At 49.0% G+C, this 19,151-nt stretch overlaps 2 protein-coding genes and 1 long non-coding RNA gene across 4 annotated transcripts in view; 1 reads left to right on the top strand and 2 right to left on the bottom strand.

Annotated features, from left to right (window-relative positions):
* The window catches only part of LOC135964491 (SH3 domain and tetratricopeptide repeat-containing protein 1-like), a 412,105-nt gene that overhangs the window by 311,993 nt on the left and 80,961 nt on the right, over positions 1 to 19,151 (bottom strand). The gene's annotated exons all lie outside the window — the stretch shown is intronic.
* Positions 3,880 to 8,230, top strand: LOC135964629 (presequence protease, mitochondrial-like). 2 transcript variants are annotated; one of them, XM_065518810.1, is made up of 4 exons: positions 3,880 to 4,214; positions 4,847 to 5,823; positions 5,902 to 5,998; positions 7,002 to 8,230. In XM_065518810.1, the coding sequence occupies exons 1-2, from the start codon at positions 4,135 to 4,137 to the stop codon at positions 5,082 to 5,084; spliced, it is 318 nt and encodes a 105-aa protein (XP_065374882.1). In that variant the 5' UTR covers positions 3,880 to 4,134; the 3' UTR covers positions 5,085 to 5,823; positions 5,902 to 5,998; positions 7,002 to 8,230. The 2 variants fall into 2 exon arrangements, with proteins under 2 accessions (XP_065374882.1, XP_065374880.1); XM_065518808.1 differs by having other exon boundaries at positions 4,847 to 5,998.
* Positions 4,505 to 7,018, bottom strand: LOC135964630 (uncharacterized). Its single transcript, XR_010577132.2, has 2 exons — positions 6,966 to 7,018; positions 4,505 to 6,226 (listed from the first exon to the last, which is right to left on the bottom strand). It is a non-coding gene; the product is annotated as an uncharacterized lncRNA (long non-coding RNA).

Here is a 19,151-nt window from a genome sequence, read left to right as displayed (position 1 = left end):
GCCTCGCTCTGATGGGCCCGCGAGGACATGTCACAGACCACGGGGCACAGGCAGACGGCAGGCCAGGAGAAGGGGCTGCGCTGCCGGGAGGCAGTGCTTTGAGCTCTAATGGATGGAACCTGCTAACCAGCGAAGGTGGAGAGAGGGCGCCCGTCTGAGAGGATGAAGAGGCAGCAAAGCACAGCTGGCCTCGGGGAACCGGAAGCCACAGAGATATCAGGCTGGGTGCTGCTATCTGCCGGCCACTGGCTGGGGGACTGTACTGGGCCTGGAGGGACATCCCTGACACTCTCCACCGGATGCCAGGGGCACCCCCAGCCCCAGGTGAGAACCACGGATCCCATGGTGAATGAGGCCAGCCTGTGGGAAGTGGGGCTGGGACAGCTCTGCACAGCTTAATACGAAAGTTGGGTTCTATTTTGTAGGGCTTTGGTGATGCCAATGGCTGGTCAGTGCTGTCCGTCAGGAAGTGATTTGATGACAGATTAGAGAAGGGGCTGCCAAGGCCAGCGGGGCACTCGCTGCCTGGGTCCAAGGAAAAGGAAATGAAGGCTGGCGATGTGACAGTGTCGGGGAGCACAGAGGGAAGGAACTGGTGGAGACACAGGGCTGGCCCTGCCCAGGGCTACGAGCAGGTACCCGGGGGTCGTCCTATTAATTCTTCTCACGGCACCAAGAGGCAGCTGTGAGGATCCCTCTCCTGAGGACAGAACTGCTCCAGAACCACACAGCGAGGATCCACAGAACCAAGATCCAGGCCAGCTCCACAGCGGGCGATCTTGACCCCTCACCCGTGGTCCTTAGACAGGGATCAGAGCCCCCTGGACACACAGACGCTCCCAGGAACTGCAGGAAGGGGAAGCAGAAGCCCCGGACCAGAGGCAGGACCCAGGGATTCTGCCCTCCAGGTCACATGGGGACCAGCCACTGCACAGGTGGACACACGGTGCTTTAACTCGCGCTGGGGGAAGGAGCCCTCGCTCTCAGGGAGGAGACCGCAGCTCGATCGGGCCGGCCTCCCTGCTGGGCACAGCCTGAGACACAGGACCAAGGCCACAGAGGATTACCAAGGTTCACCTGGCCCAGCTTCCGGCAGCCCCCAACTAGGCCACTACCCTCACCTGAACAGCCCGGTCCATCACCAAGCCCCACCCTCTTCTGCCAGCCCTGCCCCCACAAGGCCCCGCCTCTCGCATGCAAGCCCCGCCCCCAAGGCCTAGCTTGCCTGCAGCCCCGCCCCACTGGCTCCACCCCATCTCCTGCAAGCCCCATCCTCAAGGCCCAGCTCACCTGCATCCCCACCTACTAGGCTTCACTCCTCACCTGCAAAGAGCCACCCCTCACTAAGCTCCTCCCATCACTTGCACAGCCCCGCCCAACATAGCACGCCCTTCTAGAAACCCTAGACACACTAGGGTTTCTGCCGCCAAACCTGATGATTCTCTGAGTGTGAGCACGAAGACTCAGTGTCCTGATCTGTTCAGTCAGGTTTTGCCATCAAATAGTTTGCTCTAAACTTCTGCAGAATCTTTCAGTTTTCTGAGCCATTTGGGTTTCAAAATTATAACGAAAAAATTGTGGACCTATACTTACTTGGGTTTATATTAAAATGGATTCATTTGTTTTTTTGTTTTGTTATTTGCTTAAACCTTTTCCATTTTTTTTTTTTTTTTTTTAGTATAGTAACTAAAAATGACAACACTTCACATATTTGGCCAGCTGTTGGCTCTGTGCTATGCTTGATGTTGTAGCAAATGTAAAAGATAAACAGCTTACTGTCTAGAAAGACTGATGCGGCTGTGACTGGAGGCACATGGTGGATGCCATGCAGAGGGCCAAGGACAAGGGCGGGAGGAGGAGTGGGAGCTGCTGCTGCTGGGGGGAGAGAGAAGAGCTGGAGAGGGTGGTGTGAGAAAGCAGCTGCCTCTGGGCAGGGCTCCAGCAAGGGAGCCAGGGAAGTGACTAGGGGGTTCCAGGCAATGTCCAGGCATGGGTGTCCTGACAACAGACTTAGTGCCTTTGTGAATCTTGCAAAGGCCGGGCAGACACCTGGGTTTATAGTACTGGCTACTATTAATAAGGGCCTCACCCAGAGTGGTAGATTCTTCTCCTTTATTTTTCAAATTCTATAGAAATGTACTTATTTTTGAGACTGGGACTCACCCTGTCACCCAGGCTGGAGTGCGGTGGCATGATCTTGGCTCACTGCACCCTCAAACTCCTGGGCTCAAGCGATCCTCTCACCTCAGTCTCCCAAGTAACTGGGACAAGGTGCCACCACGCCTGGCTCATTTTGTGTGTGTGTGTGTGTGTAGGTGTAGGTGTAGGTGTAGGTGTAGGTGGAAACTTTGTTGTCTAGGCTGGTCTCATCTCCTGAGTTCAAGTAATCCTATTGTCTTGTGTATTAGTCTAATCTCACACTGCTATGAAGAAATAGCCAAGACTGGGTAATTTATAATGAATGAGCTAAAAAGTAAGGAAGTTTAATTGACTCACAGTTCTGCATGGCTGGGGAGGCCTCAGGAAACTTGCAATCATGGTGGAAGGCACCTCTTCACAGGGTGGTGTGGAAGAGAATGACAAGTGAAGGGAGAAGCCCCTTATAAAACCATCAGATCTCATGAGAACATACTCACTGTCATGAGAATAACATGGGGGAACCGCTCTCATGATTCGGTTACCTCCTACCAGGTCCCTCCTACAACATGTGGAGATTATGGGAACTACAATTCAAGATGAGATTTGGGTGGGGATGTGGCCAAACCATATCACCTTGCCCTTCCAAAGTGCTGGGATTAAAGGTGTGAGCCACTGTGTCCAGCCATAGAAACTTATGATAAGTCACGTTTCTTGTTTGAGAAATAGCTACCATGAATGCTATTATTAAAGCTATATATTATTAGAAAGCAGACATCTCACTGTATCTGCTGATTTTAAATGCATTGATCATCTGATACAAAGTACGGTAAGCTTGGAAACAAGTAATTTAACAGCGGTAGATAATGCAGGTCGTAGTGGGCCGCTTTATGCATGACTGTTGGATGGCAGGCTCCCTAGATTGCGCTGAGGAGACCCGAGGTCTCACCTCTGCCAGTGACTTGCTGTGTGTGCTTGGCCAGGTGACTCATGGCACCTGGACGGAGGGAGTGGCAAGTGGTGTGGTGATCACAGGGACGTGGTATGTGATTGCGGGAGAGGGCTGGGCCGGCTGGCCTGACTGGAAGAGAAGACAGTTTCTTTCATACCAAAGAGTATGGACACTTACCAGGAGGCTTGCCTAAGGTAGGAGAAGATCTTCCACCCTGCCCCAGGAGTGGGGAGTCTCATCTTTTTGGGGGGCATTTCTATCCTCCCAGCCCCTCCAGCTGTTCTGGAAGCCCCAGCTTAGTGCTTACAGCTACCACCGAGAATCCATCCCAAACTAGGAGAAGCAAAGACTGATCCTGGACCCTCTCCCCGCTGTCGCCGGCTAGCCCACTCCAGCATTGCCCGTCCTGCAGGCCCGTGCTTCGCACTACAGGAGATTATATGCACAGAAACAGGAGGCACACAGCCGATGTTGGAAGGGGTGCTGTGTTACTGAGGTGCAGTACACAAAAGCAGGAGGCACTCAGCAGGTGTTGGAAAGGGTGCTGTGTTACTTAGGTGCAGCACAGTACCGTGGGAAGGGCAGACACCAGGGCGAATCCTGGCTCTGATTCGGGCAGCTTGTTTCATCACCCTGAGCCTCAGTTGTTTCATCTGTAAATGAGGATGAGAATACCTCCGTCACAGGATTCTATGTGACATGATTAGAAAATGCCTAGCCAAAAAAGAATAAAAAATTAAAAAATAAAAAAATGGAAAATACCTAGCCAATAATAAGCACTCAAAAATATACATATATATACACACATTCTCATTTGCCTTCTTTAGGTCTTTCTTTCCTTGTTTGTAGGATAAGGGACTTGGACAGGATGGTTCTGTTCTCTCCAGCTCTGAAATACTGGCTTCCCGGCATCATCTAATTTCAGGCAGAAAATCCAGTTTTCTCAGTGTGTCGAAGATCACCATTTCACAGGCTATTTCGTCTACGTTTAACTGCTCGTGTTTTTCTGGTTAACTCAGGTGACATCTGTTCCCGAGCCGTTCCTGATGGCCATGAAGCTCAGCCACGATGACACAAGAGCCAGGTATTTACACCTGGCCAGAGAAGACAGGAATAATCTGTTCAGGTATGTCGTGCATTTTAAGAACATGGTTTTGAAAGTTTTATTTAAATCAAGGATGTCCAATCTTTTGGCTTCCCTGTGCCACATTAGGAGAACAACTGTCTTAGGCCACACACTAAATACACTAACACTAAGGACAGTTGATGAGCTAAAAAAAAAATAAATAAATAGAGGACCTCAATGTTTTAAGAAAGTGTAGGGATTGTGTTGGGATGCATTCCAAGCCATCCTGAGCATGCGGACTGCAGGCTGTGGGTTAGACAAGCTTGGTTTAAAGCACTGACTGTATGTTACGTGGTTTAAATATCATCTCACTAGTATTTTTATTGACAGAGCATCTTGAAAAATAAGGAAAAGCTTACACGGACTTACAATCTCATCAAAATACAATGTTATAGTCTGAATCAATGATTTACATTAGAGTTGGGAAACCCTGTGTTGGAGGATTGTGGTGTCAGAATGATAACTTCTAGTAGCCTGAGGTGATGATGCATCTGGGAACTGTGTCCGCAGCACTAAGATGAACGTTTTGTATTCTAGTCATTCTCCTTCCCTAGCGTTCTGTTCCTCCCCATTCCTGGCCTTCTGTTCCTTATTCGTCCCCCTTCCCTGGCGTGCCGTTCCTTCTTCCCTAGCGTGCAGTTCAGCACCACTCCCATGGACAGCACCGGTGTTCCTCACATTCTTGAGCATACCGTCCTTTGTGGGTCTCGGAAATATCCGTGCAGAGACCCTTTCTTCAAAATGTTGAACCGGCCCCTCTCCACGTTCATGAACGCCTTCACAGGTAAGACCAGCATCCTGAACGGAAAACCGTGTTTGCGTTTGCCAGGCGCACCCACTGGAATTCAGTTAGTTTCTGAGAAGGGATGACAGGAGTGGGCAATTCATGTTCTAGAAAAAGTTTTACCTCTCTCTACTTGAAGGACGTTAGAAATTTCATTCTTCAGGAAAGCCACATGGTAGCGAGATTATAAAAACTGGCATTTGAATAAAACGTACGTGAACTTTTCCTAGAAAGGTTCAAAACAATTTTCTCTTGGGGATATCATTACAATGCCAGGCCTCCAGAGTTACCACTAACATTGATGTTTGACTTTTAGTAAGACTGACGCTAGTGGATAGGGTGACGATGAACAGTGCACTCTGTGAAGGAGTGACATCGAAGAGCAAGTTAAATCCACGCTCTTACAGAATGAGGTCATCTTTGTAGACGTGTGAAAGTCTCTGGAGACACTTGAGAGAGTTTAGATGTTCGCTGAAGAAAGCCCTGGTGCCCGTCCAGTGCAGATCCTGAGACGGGATGGGAAAGCCGGCACTCAGGGTGATGAGCTGGGACAGCTGCTGAGGTCGGAGGCCAGAGCATGGAGCCACTGCCCCATCTCAAGAATAGCTACAATTTACTGTCCTAGTACAAAGGGGAAATGAGGCTTGAGATTCAATAATTTTAGTAGAAATCTGTTAAATTTTACAATTTCACTTTTCCTTTGTACCCAGCTAGTGATTATACTCTGGATCCATTTTCCACACAAAATCCCAAGGATTTTCAGAATCTCCTCTCAGTGTATTTGGATGCCACCTTTTTCCCAGGTTTACGTGAGCTGGATTTCTGGTATGTCATGAGTGATTAACTAGTTGATACAGACTTTAGTATTTGAGTCACTGTCCGCTTATAATTATTTGTCCTCAGGCAGGAAGGATGGCGGCTGGAACATGAGAACTCCAGCGACCCCCAGATGCCCTTGGTCTTTAAAGGAGTCATCTTTAATGAGATGAAGGGAGGGTTTGTAAGTTTTCTTTTTTATGTTGTGTTCAGCTTACCTTACCCATGTACCGTATCATGATATGGACACATCTGAAAGATGGTTGCTTTTTCTTCAATATTCTCATTATAGGTGACATGTTCTTGGATTAGCTGGGGTCAGTGCTGTGAGCAGAAGCCAGGGGGTAGCAGGGCCAGGCTGCTGTTCTTCCCAGCAGGTCTCAGACCATGTCTGATGACCCCCGTGTATGATCTGCAGTAAGAGAAATGCTATTTTCATACCACTATCAACACATTGTCTTTTTCACTCATTCTTGCCCAAGTACATGGTGTACTTTCTAGAGGCTGCGTGGTGAGGTGTGTGACACACAGCAAGCTGGATACAGAGCAGATGGGGGAGTCCAGCTTCACCTCTGAGCCAGACACTACAGAGATTTGCAAAAAAGGCAACACAGCATCACTCTAAGTAGTCGGTTTTTTACTTTGTTATGAGAAGTATTTTTCAAACATATTTATATTAACATGTAATGATGGCTTACCTTAATGCATAAGTATTTTTAATACTTTAATTTTTTAATCAACTTTAATTTAGAATATAGAAAAATTATATAAACACACACAGGTACCTACACAGGCAAAAAAAAAGCCCACATAATCAAAAGCTGTTTGGGTCCTCATTAAAACCCATTTGTGCCTAGTGTTCCATTATTGGAATCCTAAGCTTCTGGGAGTTATTTATATCCTACAGCTCAAGGTCATTGCCAAAGTCTGATTTTTACAAAAAAACTTGCAACCTCAGGAATAAATGGGTTAATTTTTCAGAGTGTAAAGGAATCTTGAGACCATTTTGGATTAAGAGCTGCTGTCCTGGGCCAGTGTCTTCATGTCCCCTTGTGACTTTGACAACCTGCCTGTGCTGGTGTTCCTGAGGCTCATGGGTGGCCTGCTCTCTGATTTCCATAGCCCCCCTCAGCTGGTGAACTATTTCTTACCTTTTCATTCTCAATTTGGTGGTCTTTTCTTCCAAGGAGTCTTCTTGAAACTCAAATTGGGGTGACTGCTTCTCCCCACTTCCCTCGTGGCTGGAAGGCAGACCTGATGATCCCTCCGATTTACAGCCCTCGGCTATGCGTTGTTGCAACACACATCAAAATGTCCATTGTTCTCAATCCTTGGGTCCTGTGCGTGGGTGATGAGTGATTGAATACAGTGTTAAACAATGCCTGCAGGGGTGTCTTTTGTTTGTTTGTTTACCATTAGAAGAGTTTTATTTGCAAAGTATTACAGGCATATGCACCAGAATATGATCAATTGGCCATATTGTAAGTAATGTAGCATGTGTGTATTATTTTATATGTACATATTCTTATTTATTTACTTCACATTTCAAGACAGACAATGAGAGGATATTCTCCCAGCACCTTCAAAACAGACTTCTTCCCCACCACATGTACTCAGTGGTCTCTGGGGGTGACCCAATGTGCATCCCGGAGCTTACGTGGGAGCAGCTGAAGCAATTTCATGCCACTCACGATCACCCAAGCAATGCTAGGTAATATTTTGTTGGAAAAGTTTGATGGTGGATTGTGAAAAGTTGACTTGTTTGTATTCTTACATTTTCATGACATGGCTTCTCTCACAGTTAGCGATGCTTAAGAAATATCTAAGTGTAGGTAAGATTCTTGGCCTAAGTTTGCCTATCTTACTTGGACATTAATTTTGGACATTTACAATGATAGCCTTCAGTGGGCTCAGCATGGTGGTTACAAACACGGTGTTTAGAGAAGCCCAGAGAAGGGTCCTGGCCCCCAGCTTCTTGCCTCACTTCCAGCTTTGTTGCATGGAGAGTGGGGGTGCATGGATGGTGCCCACCCCGACCCAGGGTGTGTGAAGCTTCGAGCCTGTCCTTGGCATGGAGAAGTGCTCTTCCGATAGTGGATGCAGTCACAGAACCTTAATTACATCCTCACTTTCTGATACATCGCTTGTTTCTTATGTCACTAATATAAGGTCATTATCATAATAATATAGTTATATGTTTTATATAAAATACTAATAATTTCCATATAAATGCTAATGTAAAAACGTATTTCCAAGATTATTTTACATAAAAAGAATTATGAAAACTTTCAAGCATACAGAAAAGTAGACTAGGATAATGAGCCCCTAAACACTTATCACATAATAGATATCCTTTTCCTTGTGAAGTTTTTGGAAGTAAATTATAAACGTCATCATTTCCTCCTAAATATTTGAATTTATGACCCTAAAACATGAAGATTATTTCTTACATGAGCTAATGCCATTTTCAGTTTTAATAGAATAAAACATACTTTCTTAAAACTGCCTATTTCTTATTCCATGTTCAAATTTTCTAGTTGGCCTCAAAGTGTTTGTGGCACAGGGTCCCACAGATCACAGCTGCTCAGCCCGGGTCTCTCCCGGGCCCCCTCTCAGACGCCAGAGGAGTGTGCAGGCCGGGTTTCCTCCGGGCGCTCTCACTTTCCAGGTGGCCTGGCTGCTCCTGTGTGGTGTTGGGTGCCATGTTCCTGTGTTTCCTGAGAACTGGAAGTTAGATCCAAAGACTTAGTTTGAGTCAGGCTGTGCCTTTTCAGGCAGAGTCCCTCGTGGGGAGTTCTGCATAGATGGCCACATTCTACCTTCGTGTGAGGCCTGCTTGCCTCCACTGGGGGTCTCACGCCAGCGGGGTGCATGCTGAGAGTCGGCCACTGTCTTGTGAAGATCTGCCTTCTCCCTTCAACCACGGAGCAGCTGGTGCACTTGAGTTTCTGGTGTCCTGTGATAATGAGTTCCTCATCAACCTATTAATGGTTTTCATATTCATTGAGGATTATTGCCTGAATCATTTATTAAAGTTTGTGAAGTTTTCAAATTCTGTAATTCTTCATTCGTTTGCTGGACTTCTTCAAAGAAGAGCTCCACATCAGCTGGGGCTGTCGGGTTATCTTGAAATATGGTTCTGTGGAAAAGGCAGGGGCGGCTGCTCTCCCTGGGAAGTCCAGTTTGAGGAGGAGTTAGGGTGGTGCGGGAGCTACCTCTAATGATGACAGAAGAGGCTGTCTTTTTTTTTTTTTTTTTTTAAAGACAGGGTCTGGTTCTGTCCCCAAGGCTGGAGTACAGTGGCATGGTCTTAGCTTATTGCAGCCTCAGCCTCCTGAGCCACCTCAGCCTCCTGAGTAGCTGGGACTACAGGTGTGCACTACCATGCCCAGCTAGTGCTTATATTTTTTTGTAGAGACAGAGTCTCACCATGGTGCCCAGGCTGGTCTCGATCTCCTGAGTTCAAACAATCTGCCCACCTTGACCTCCCAAAGTGCTGGGATTACAGGTGTAAGCCACTGCGCCCACCATGGGGAAGAGAGTTCTTTCTTTTCTTCTTCCCCCCCCCGCCCAGTCTTTTGTTTTGTTTTTTAGTACCCCGTGACCTCACAGAAATATTTCTGTATATGTACATATTTGAGACTATGTGATCAGATGGAATTTAGTTTTATGTCCACATTTGCCCCAGCTGTTGGCCCGTTTTGGTCTCACTTCTTTGGTTTCTACACCCCGACTCCCACCTCCCTAAAGCATGCACAGCAGGCCCTCCCTGCTCCAGAGGCTCAACTGTCTGTTTCCCAGGGAGCTCTGATTTCTGTGGCTAGTGGGGAAGGGCCTTTGGAGAGTAGCATCTGGACACTAGGGGTGGTGATTGCTTCTGGATTCTCTCAACCCCGAGAGTGTAAAGTTTGTTTCTAAATTCTAGAATGAGAAATTTCTGAAGGTTCTTTAAGATACCAGTTCCTCAAACCTTAACCATAGCTCAGGCAACACAGTAAAGAAAAAGATAAATTCTGTCATTGTAACCTTTTTCCTCTGGTTGAATAAATGTTATCTTTATTAACATGTATAACCTTGAACTTGTTGCCAAAAATGGAGTTTTGTGAAACTGTCAGTTGGATTACTCTATTACTGTACTAGGGTTATAAAGTATTTTAACAAATACCTCATTTGGTTTTTGTCACATCTCTAGATGAAGTTTAAAATGAAAGATCAATGTTTGGCTAGGTGTGGTGGCTCATGCTTGCAAATCCAAGCACGTTGGGAGACCAAGATGGGAGGATTGCTTGAGGCCAGGAGTTTGAGACCAGTATGGGTAACAGTGAGAACCCATCTGTAAAACTTAAAAATTAGCCCACTGGGCGTGGTAGCTCATGCCTGTAATTTCAACACTTTGAGAGGCCGAGGTGGGGAGATCACCTGAGATTAGGAGTTCAAGACCAGCTTAACCAACATGGTGAAACTCTATCTCTACTAAAAATACAAAAATTAGCCGGGCGTGGTGGCAGACGCCTGCAGTCCCAGCTTCTCAGGAGGCTGAGGCAGGAGAATGGCATGAACCCGGGAGGAGGAGCTGGCAGTGAGCGGAGATTGCACCACCCGCACTCCAGCCTGGGTGACACAGCGAGACACTCTCTCAAAAGAAAAAAAAAAAAAAAGGCTGGACATGATACACAAGGTGACCCCAGGAGACTCCTGTGCAGAGTAAAAATGAACCGCAGCACTAAACTCAGTCCCTGAAGTCCCTGCGGGATTCTCCCCACCTCCCACCCCTGGGTCCACCTGCACCCTCCCAGAAAGAACAGTGACATCACCCCACAGCAGGAGATCACCAGCGGTGGCCACCGCACCCCAGGTAGCTGGGCCACCCCCAGGGTTTCACAGGTGGAGAGGGAGCCTGGGAACTTGCATTTCTAGCAATTTCCAGGTGACAGGGCACCACACTTAAAAATACACAATACTAGGTCCTGAAAGGACGTCTATTCACTTGCACATTGGTGGGATGGAGCCCTACATTGCGAAGGGCTTTTCTTCACGTGTCGTCCTTGAGCTCAAGGGGTGGCAGCACTTGGTGGGACCTAGTAGGGCGTCCCTTGCTGACTGCACACCCACAGCCAGAGCCCTCACCGGGATAATTCTCACAGGAAGCCCGCAGAGCTCCTGACACCTCGCTGGAGGGATGAGAAAGCTGAGGCTCTGAGGGGGATAAACTGATTACTGGAAGGTAATGACCTTAGTGAAGTGTTGAAGCTGCAGTGTAAACCCTAGTCTTATTTCATTTTAACTTTCAAGACTTCCTGATTTCCTCTATTACAATGCCTGTGCCTTAGAGTCATCAATGGGAACTTGAAGGAAAATAATGCCTGTGAGGCCAGATGCTGACTTCATTGCCTGGGGGTGGAGCCTGTGTGGTTCTAAGCCCTCCTTCTGTACTTCTGAATGGTGAGGACGGCAAATCAGCTGCCTCCTGCTGGGCCCTGCAGGGTGAAACCTGAGGAAGCCCCAGGAACATTCAGTGAGGGGTTAGGTTGGAGGAGAACATGGTTGGATGAAAAGTAAGAAGGAAATGCACCAGCATTTACTGGAAGGCTCTTCACCCACAGGACAGGGAGGAAGACATGCACACCTGCAGTACGGGCTTTCAAACGTCACCTGTTTCACCATCTCCTTAGGGCTCTCTAGGGCCCCAGCACACAGCTATTTGGGACAAAGGGCAGTTTCAGTGTCTTTCACTCCACACTCAAGCTACAGATTGTCCTTATATCTCAGGTATCCTGGGGATAATCCATCTCGTTTCGTTTTGGTTTTGGGAGCCCAACCCCAGAACCAAATAACTTTCCTAAGGTTTTCCAGGAGAAAACATCTTCCCACCAAATAACAACCTTACCATTTGGAAAAGCACCTCTTCGTCATTTGCAAAAACCCCAGTTTTCAGGGAAGTGATAATCTTGTCATGAGAACCAAAGATAAAGTTGGAGATAACGAGGGAGTGGTTACATAGGAAATACGTGGTCATTACTCTGACCAATTATTAAATCACTTTCTTCACATGACACACTTTTTAACACCTTCTTACTAAACCACAGTGCGGGTAAGACAGTCACAAGACCGCTTCTTCCTTGAGTCAGAGTCATCCCCGGCCCACACCAGGGCCAGCAAGAATGACTGAGGTTGAAACTAGGCCTCATAAAATTTAGAAACTAGGCCCCATATAGAAAAAATTAACACCAGGTGGCTCTGGATAGGGTCCCACCCTGCCTCGATAGGGTCCCACCCTGATAGGGTCCCACCCTGCCGATTCCGGGAAACAACCTCATGGGGTCCCACCCTGCCAATTCCGGGGGTCCCACCCTGCCTCGAAGTTCCCGGAATCAGCAACTCCAAGAAAAAACCTCATAAGGTCCTGCTCTAACCAACTAGAACAAGACACCTTGCTCAGGCCATAGTAGACCCAATTACCACGCGCCTAAAGCTTTGTTTGAATTTCGCGCCTTAAGCTGTGTTTGAACTTGTGTTTGCCTATATAAACAACCTGTAACAAGCACTCGGGGTCCCAGGGCCAACTTAGAGCTTGGGACCCTAGCGCGCTAGTAATAAATAACTCTCTGCTGTGAATCTCGTGTCGGTGATCCTTCGCAGCGACCCCTGCCCAGGAGGGAATCGACAGTTCGGTTCCAACATTTGGTGCGTTGGCCGGGAAGTGGGGTCGTCCGAGGACCCCCGACCCATCCGGCGGAGACCTATCTGGCCCGGGCCACAGACTGCTGACTGAACGGACCCACCAGGTACTTTCGTTTTGTTCTGTCTGTCTTGCCGGCTAACTCTGAACTCTGGGGAGCACTCCTTCTGAATTAAGTGGGGAAGGGGGACAGACGTGTCCCGCACCTTCCCACTTGCGCCCTGGGGGACGCCCTGGCGGTAGTCTGGGAGAAAGCTGACGACACAGTCAGCCTCTTCAAATCTGTAGGCAGGCCGCCCCTGCCGTCTGAATATTTTGTGATCTTGTGGCACCACTCTCTGGCCGCGCGGCTTCTCCTTACTTGTCTGGTCTTTGTTTTTGTTTCTTTTGTTTTGTCCTTGTTATACGTGGACGAAATGGGACAGACGTTGACGACTCCTTTATCTCTAACCCTGACTCACTTCCCTGACGTCCGGGCTCGAGCCCACCACCTCTCTGTAGAAGTCCGTAAGGGACGATGGAAAACATTTTGCTCGTCCGAATGGCCAACCCTCCATGGGGAATGGCCCCGGGACGGAACATTTAACCTCTCAATTATCTTGCAGGTTAAAGCAAAAGTGATGGATCCTGGGCCACTCGGACACCCGGACCAGGTGGCCTACATAATTATTTGGGAGGATCTGGTCCGAAATCCTCCCTCTTGGGTGAAACCCTTCCTCCATCCCCCTTCCCCATCCCACTCTACCCTCCTTGCCTTAGAAGCCCCAAAGAATCGGAATCCGGACCCGCCTAAGCCAGTCCTCCCAGATGAACCCCAGAGGGATCTCCTCCTTCTTGACCCCCTGCCTCCTCCACCTCAGAACCCCCTTCTGGGACCTCCACCTTACGCTTCACCCTTGCCCCCTGTCTTGTCCCCAGCACTTTCCTCTACCGCCTCGGCCCCTACCCTTTCTCCAACTTCTCCCTCGGCCCCTCCCTCCACCCCGTCTCCTTCTCCAACCCCGCCCAAGCTCACCCCTCGGACGCCGCCGCCGACACCTCCTCATCTCCGCTTGCGGCGGACTGAGGACCCAGAGGGCCCTTCTACTTGGCAATCCTCCCTTTTTCCCCTCCGTACTGTCAATCGCACGGTCCAGTACTGGCCCTTCTCTGCCTCTGACCTCTACAACTGGAAAACCCATAACCCTTCCTTTTCCCAAGACCCCCAGGCCCTAACCTCGTTAATAGAATCCATTCTCCTCACTCACCAGCCCACTTGGGATGATTGCCAGCAACTTTTGCAGGTCCTCCTAACCACTGAAGAAAGGCAGCGAGTCCTCCTGGAGGCCCGGAAAAATGTGCCAGGACCAGGAGGCCTCCCAACCCAACTTCCCAATGAAATAGACGAGGGATTTCCCCTCACCCGCCCAGACTGGGACTATGAAACGGCACCAGGTAGGGAGAGTCTCCGAATCTATCGCCAGGCTCTGTTGGCGGGTCTCAAAGGGGCAGGAAAGCGCCCCACAAATTTGGCCAAGGTAAGGACCATAACTCAGGAAAGGGATGAAAGCCCGGCAGCCTTCATGGAAAGGCTTCTGGAAGGATTCCGAATGTATACCCCATTCGATCCAGAGGCCCTAGAACATAAGGCTACCGTAGCTATGGCATTCATAGACCAAGCTGCATTAGATATAAAAGGAAAACTCCAAAGGCTAGATGGAATCCAAACCTATGGATTACAGGAATTGGTTAGGGAGGCAGAAAAAGTGTATAATAAGAGAGAAACCCCTGAGGAAAGGGAAGCCAGGTTAGCGAAGGAACAGATGGAGCGAGAGGATCGTAGGGACCGAGTGAGGGATAAGCATTTAACAAAAATCCTGGCGGCAGTTGCCAGAGAGAAAGGACCAGGGAGAGAGGGAGAGAAGCGGAGGCGGCCAAAAGTGGAAAAAGACCAGTGTGCCTACTGCAAAGAACGGGGACATTGGATTAAAGATTGCCCCAAGCATCCTAAAGACCAAAAGAAACCTGCCGCTGTCCTCACCCTAGGTGAAGATAGCGAATAGGGTTGTCAAGGCTCTGGAGCCCCCCCCCCCGAGCCCCGGCTAACTCTCTCTGTAGGGGGGCAACCCACCACCTTCTTGGTGGACACAGGCGCCCAACATTCAGTTTTGACAAAGGCAGACGGGCCCCTGTCTTCCCGCACATCCTGGGTCCAGGGGGCAACAGGGGGAAAATTGCACAAGTAGAATAACCACCGGACAGTTAACCTTGGACAAGGAATGGTGACACATTCCTTCTTGGTGGTACCTGAATGCCCCTACCCCCTCCTAGGGCGAGATCTTCTGACCAAGCTCGGAGCCCAAATCCATTTCTCCGAGACAGGGGCCCAGGTATTAAATCGGGACGGTCAGCCCATCCAAATCTTAACTGTGTCTCTGCAAGATGAGCATCGGCTTTTCGACTCTCCGGTTATCACTAGCCTCCCTGATATTTGGTTGCAAGATTTTCTCCAAGCTTGGGCGGAAACGGGAGGACTCGGGCTAGCTAAGTATCAAGCCCCAATCACAATTGATCTAAAGCCCACGGCGGTGCCCGTGTCTATCAAGCAATATCCCATGAGCCGAGAGGCTCATATAGGAATTCGGCAGCACATTAACAAATTTCTAGAACTCGGAGTGTTGCGACCTTGTCGCTCGCCCTGGAACACTCCTCTTCTGCCAGTAAAAAAGCCTGGTACTCAGGATTACAGGCCTGTCCAAGACTTGAGAGAAATCAACAAAAGAACCATGGACATCCATCCCACGGTCCCCAATCCTTACAACTTACTCAGCACCTTAAAACCAGGCTATGACTGGTTTACAGTATTAGATTTAAAAGATGCTTTCTTCTGTTTACCTCTGGCCCCCCAAAGCCAAGAACTCTTTGCCTTTGAGTGGAAGGATCCTGAGAAAGGAATTTCGGGCCAATTGACCTGGACCCGGCTTCCCCAAGGATTCAAGAACTCTCCCACTCTCTTCGATGAGGCTCTTCATCGAGACCTGACCGACTTCCGGACCCAAAATCCAGAAGTAACTCTACTCCAGTATGTGGATGACCTCCTCTTGGCTGCTCCTACAAAGGAAATCTGTATACAAGGTACCAGGCATCTACTCCAGGCACTGGGTGAAAAAGGATACCGGGCATCCGCCAAGAAGGCACAGCTCTGTCAGACCAAGGTAACATATCTGGGATATATCCTGAGTGAAGGGAAAAGGTGGCTCACCCCTGGGCGCATAGAGACAGTGGCTCGCCTTCCACCACCACGAAATCCCAGGGAGGTACGTGAATTCTTGGGAACTGCTGGGTTCTGTCGCTTGTGGATACCCGGTTTTGCTGAACTGGCCGCCCCCCTTTATGCACTCACCAAGGAGAGCACCCCTTTCACCTGGCAGACAGAGCATCAATTGGCTTTTGAGGCACTAAAACAAGCACTCTTGTCTGCCCCGGCCCTTGGGTTACCGGACACCTCAAAGCCCTTTACCCTCTTCCTGGACGAAAGGCAAGGAATTGCCAAAGGGGTCTTGACCCAAAAATTAGGGCCTTGGAAAAGACCGGTAGCATACCTGTCTAAGAAGCTAGACCCTGTGGCGGCCGGCTGGCCCCCGTGTCTCCGTATCATGGCAGCCACCGCTATGCTGGTCAAGGACTCTGCTAAGTTAACCCTTGGGCAGCGACTGACTATTATTACCCCACATGCTCTAGAGGCCATAGTGCGGCAGCCCCCGGACCGGTGGATAACCAACGCACGCCTAACCCACTACCAGGCCCTCCTACTGGACACGGACCGCGTCCAGTTTGGCCCTCCGGTCACCCTAAACCCTGCTACGCTGCTGCCGGTACTGGAAGACCAACCAAGCCCACACGATTGTCGGCAAGTACTGGCTGAGACCCATGGAACACAGGAAGACCTTAAAGACCAAGAACTCCCAGACGCGGATCACACCTGGTACACAGACGGCAGCAGTTACCTTGACTCAGGTACCCGGAGGGCGGGAGCGGCGGTAGTAGATGGCCACAACACCATTTGGGCACAATCACTACCTCCTGGCACGTCTGCACAGAAGGCTGAGTTAATAGCACTAACCAAGGCCCTAGAGCTGTCGAAGGGGAAAAAAGCTAACATTTATACTGATAGCCGGTATGCCTTTGCAACGGCTCATACTCATGGAAGTATCTATGAAAGAAGAGGTCTCCTAACCTCAGAAGGAAAAGAAATCAAGAACAAAGCTGAAATAATTGCCTTATTGAAAGCCCTTTTTCTTCCTCCAGAAGTGGCTATAATTCACTGCCCCGGGCATCAGAAAGGACAGGATCCAGTCGCAGTAGGAAACAGACAGGCTGACCAAGTAGCCAGGCAAGCCGCCATGGCGGAAGTACTGACCCTAGCCACAGAACCTGACGAAACCAGCCACATAACTATTGAACATACTTATACCCCAGAAGACCAGGAAGAAGCAAAGGCCATAGGGGCTATAGAAAACAAAGACACTAAAAACTGGGAAAAAGGAGGAAAAATAGTCCTTCCCCAAAAGGAGGCCCTGGCAATGATCCAGCAGATGCATGCCTGGACACACTTGAGTAATCGAAAGCTAAAATTACTGATTGAAAAAACTGACTTTCTAATCCCAAAGGCAAGTACCCTCGTAGAACAAGTGACATCTGCCTGTAAGGTCTGTCAGCAGGTAAACGCTGGGGCTACCCGAGTGCCAGAAGGGAAACGAACTCGTGGTAACCGCCCAGGAGTCTATTGGGAAATAGACTTCACTGAAGTAAAACCTCACTATGCTGGATATAAGTACTTACTGGTGTTTGTAGATACCTTTTCAGGATGGGTAGAAGCCTACCCCACCCGGCAAGAAACGGCACGCATAGTAGCCAAGAAAATTTTGGAAGAAATCTTTCCTAGATTCGGACTTCCCAAGGTAATTGGGTCAGATAACGGGCCGGCCTTCGTTTCTCAGGTAAGTCAGGGGCTCGCCAGGATATTGGGGATTAATTGGAAATTACATTGTGCCTATAGACCCCAGAGCTCAGGACAGGTAGAAAGAATGAATAGAACAATAAAAGAGACCCTTACTAAATTGACCTTAGAGACTGGTTTAAAAGATTGGAGACGCCTCCTATCCTTAGCTCTGTTAAGGGCCCGGAATACACCTAACCGTTTTGGGCTCACTCCATATGAAATCCTCTACGGAGGACCTCCCCCTTTGTCAACCTTGCTTAATTCCTTCTCCCCCTCCGATCCTAAGACTGACCTACAGGCCCGGCTAAAAGGACTCCAAGCAGTACAGGCCCAAATCTGGGCCCCTTGGCAGAACTGTACCAACCAGGACATCCACAGACCAGTCACCCCTTCCAGGTGGGAGACTCTGTCTACGTTAGACGGCATCGCACTCAAGGACTAGAGCCTCGGTGGAAAGGACCCTACATTGTTCTCCTGACCACACCCACAGCCATAAAGGTTGACGGAATCTCCACTTGGATCCACGCATCCCACGCCAAGGCTGCTCCAGGGACGCCCGGACCAACACCACCTGAGACATGGAGACTCCGACGCTCCGAGGACCCGCTCAAGATAAGACTCTCTCGTATCTAGCCCCTTGCTTGTTACTAGCCCTCCTTCCCTGCGTCGCTGGCAGTAATAACCCCCACCGGCCATATAACCTGACCTGGCAGGTAATTGATTTTAGTACTCATGAGGTCTTAGATAAAACCTCAAAAATTGCTCCTATGGGGACTTGGTTCCCTGACCTCTATTTCAACCTAGACAAAATAGCAAAAATAGATGACATGGAAGGGGGAGAATGGAGAAAACAGGCTAGAAGGGTGTCCGTAAGCCAGAACGGGTTCTATGCCTGTCCCGGATTCAGGACAGGAGAAATGAAAAAAACTTGTGGAGAAATAGATGCCCTGTTTTGCGCTAGTTGGTCCTGTATAACTACCAATGATGGAGAATGGAAATGGGCCACGAAACCCTGGTACATAACCATGTCCTTTGTCCAGCGCTGCACCAGAACCCGATATTCAAAAACTTGCAATCTGGTCCGCATCAAGTTTGAAGATGCAGCAAAATCTGATAACCGTTGGATATCCGGGTTAATATGGGGCCTATATTTATACCAAAAGCCACTGTATGGAATCCCTATCCAAATCAAATTAATAGTCAACCCTATCACAGCCCCTGTCGCAGTAGGACCAAACCAAGTTTTATCAGAAACAAGGAAGCCCCTGGTTCCTGCACCAAGAGAGCCCCAACCAAGAGCTCCTAAAAGCACTTCCCCGCCTCTAATCTCCACCTCCTCTAAATACACACCTTCAGCCCAAAACGTCACCCGCGGGCCCCTTGACCTGGGAATAGGTGACAGGCTCCTAAATCTCATAAAGGGCTCCTACTTCGCTTTAAACCAGACAAAGCCAGAATTTACATCCTCTTGCTGGCTATGTCTGGCAACAGGCCCCCCTTACTATGAAGGCATTGCCTCCACTAATAATTTCACTAACTCCGCCAATCCTACTGGATGCGCATGGGAACAACAAAGAAAACTAACCCTGGCTGAAGTTTCTGGGTCAGGAACCTGCATAGGCCAGGTGCCCCCTAGTCATCAGCATCTTTATAATGTAACCTTGACAGTACCCAGCT

Source organism: Macaca fascicularis, chromosome 8 (assembly GCF_037993035.2).
Source record: "Macaca fascicularis isolate 582-1 chromosome 8, T2T-MFA8v1.1".
NCBI lineage: Eukaryota > Metazoa > Chordata > Mammalia > Primates > Cercopithecidae > Macaca > Macaca fascicularis.
The sequence above is the reverse complement of the archived record's forward strand: the minus strand, read 5'-3'. Positions and strand labels throughout refer to the sequence as shown.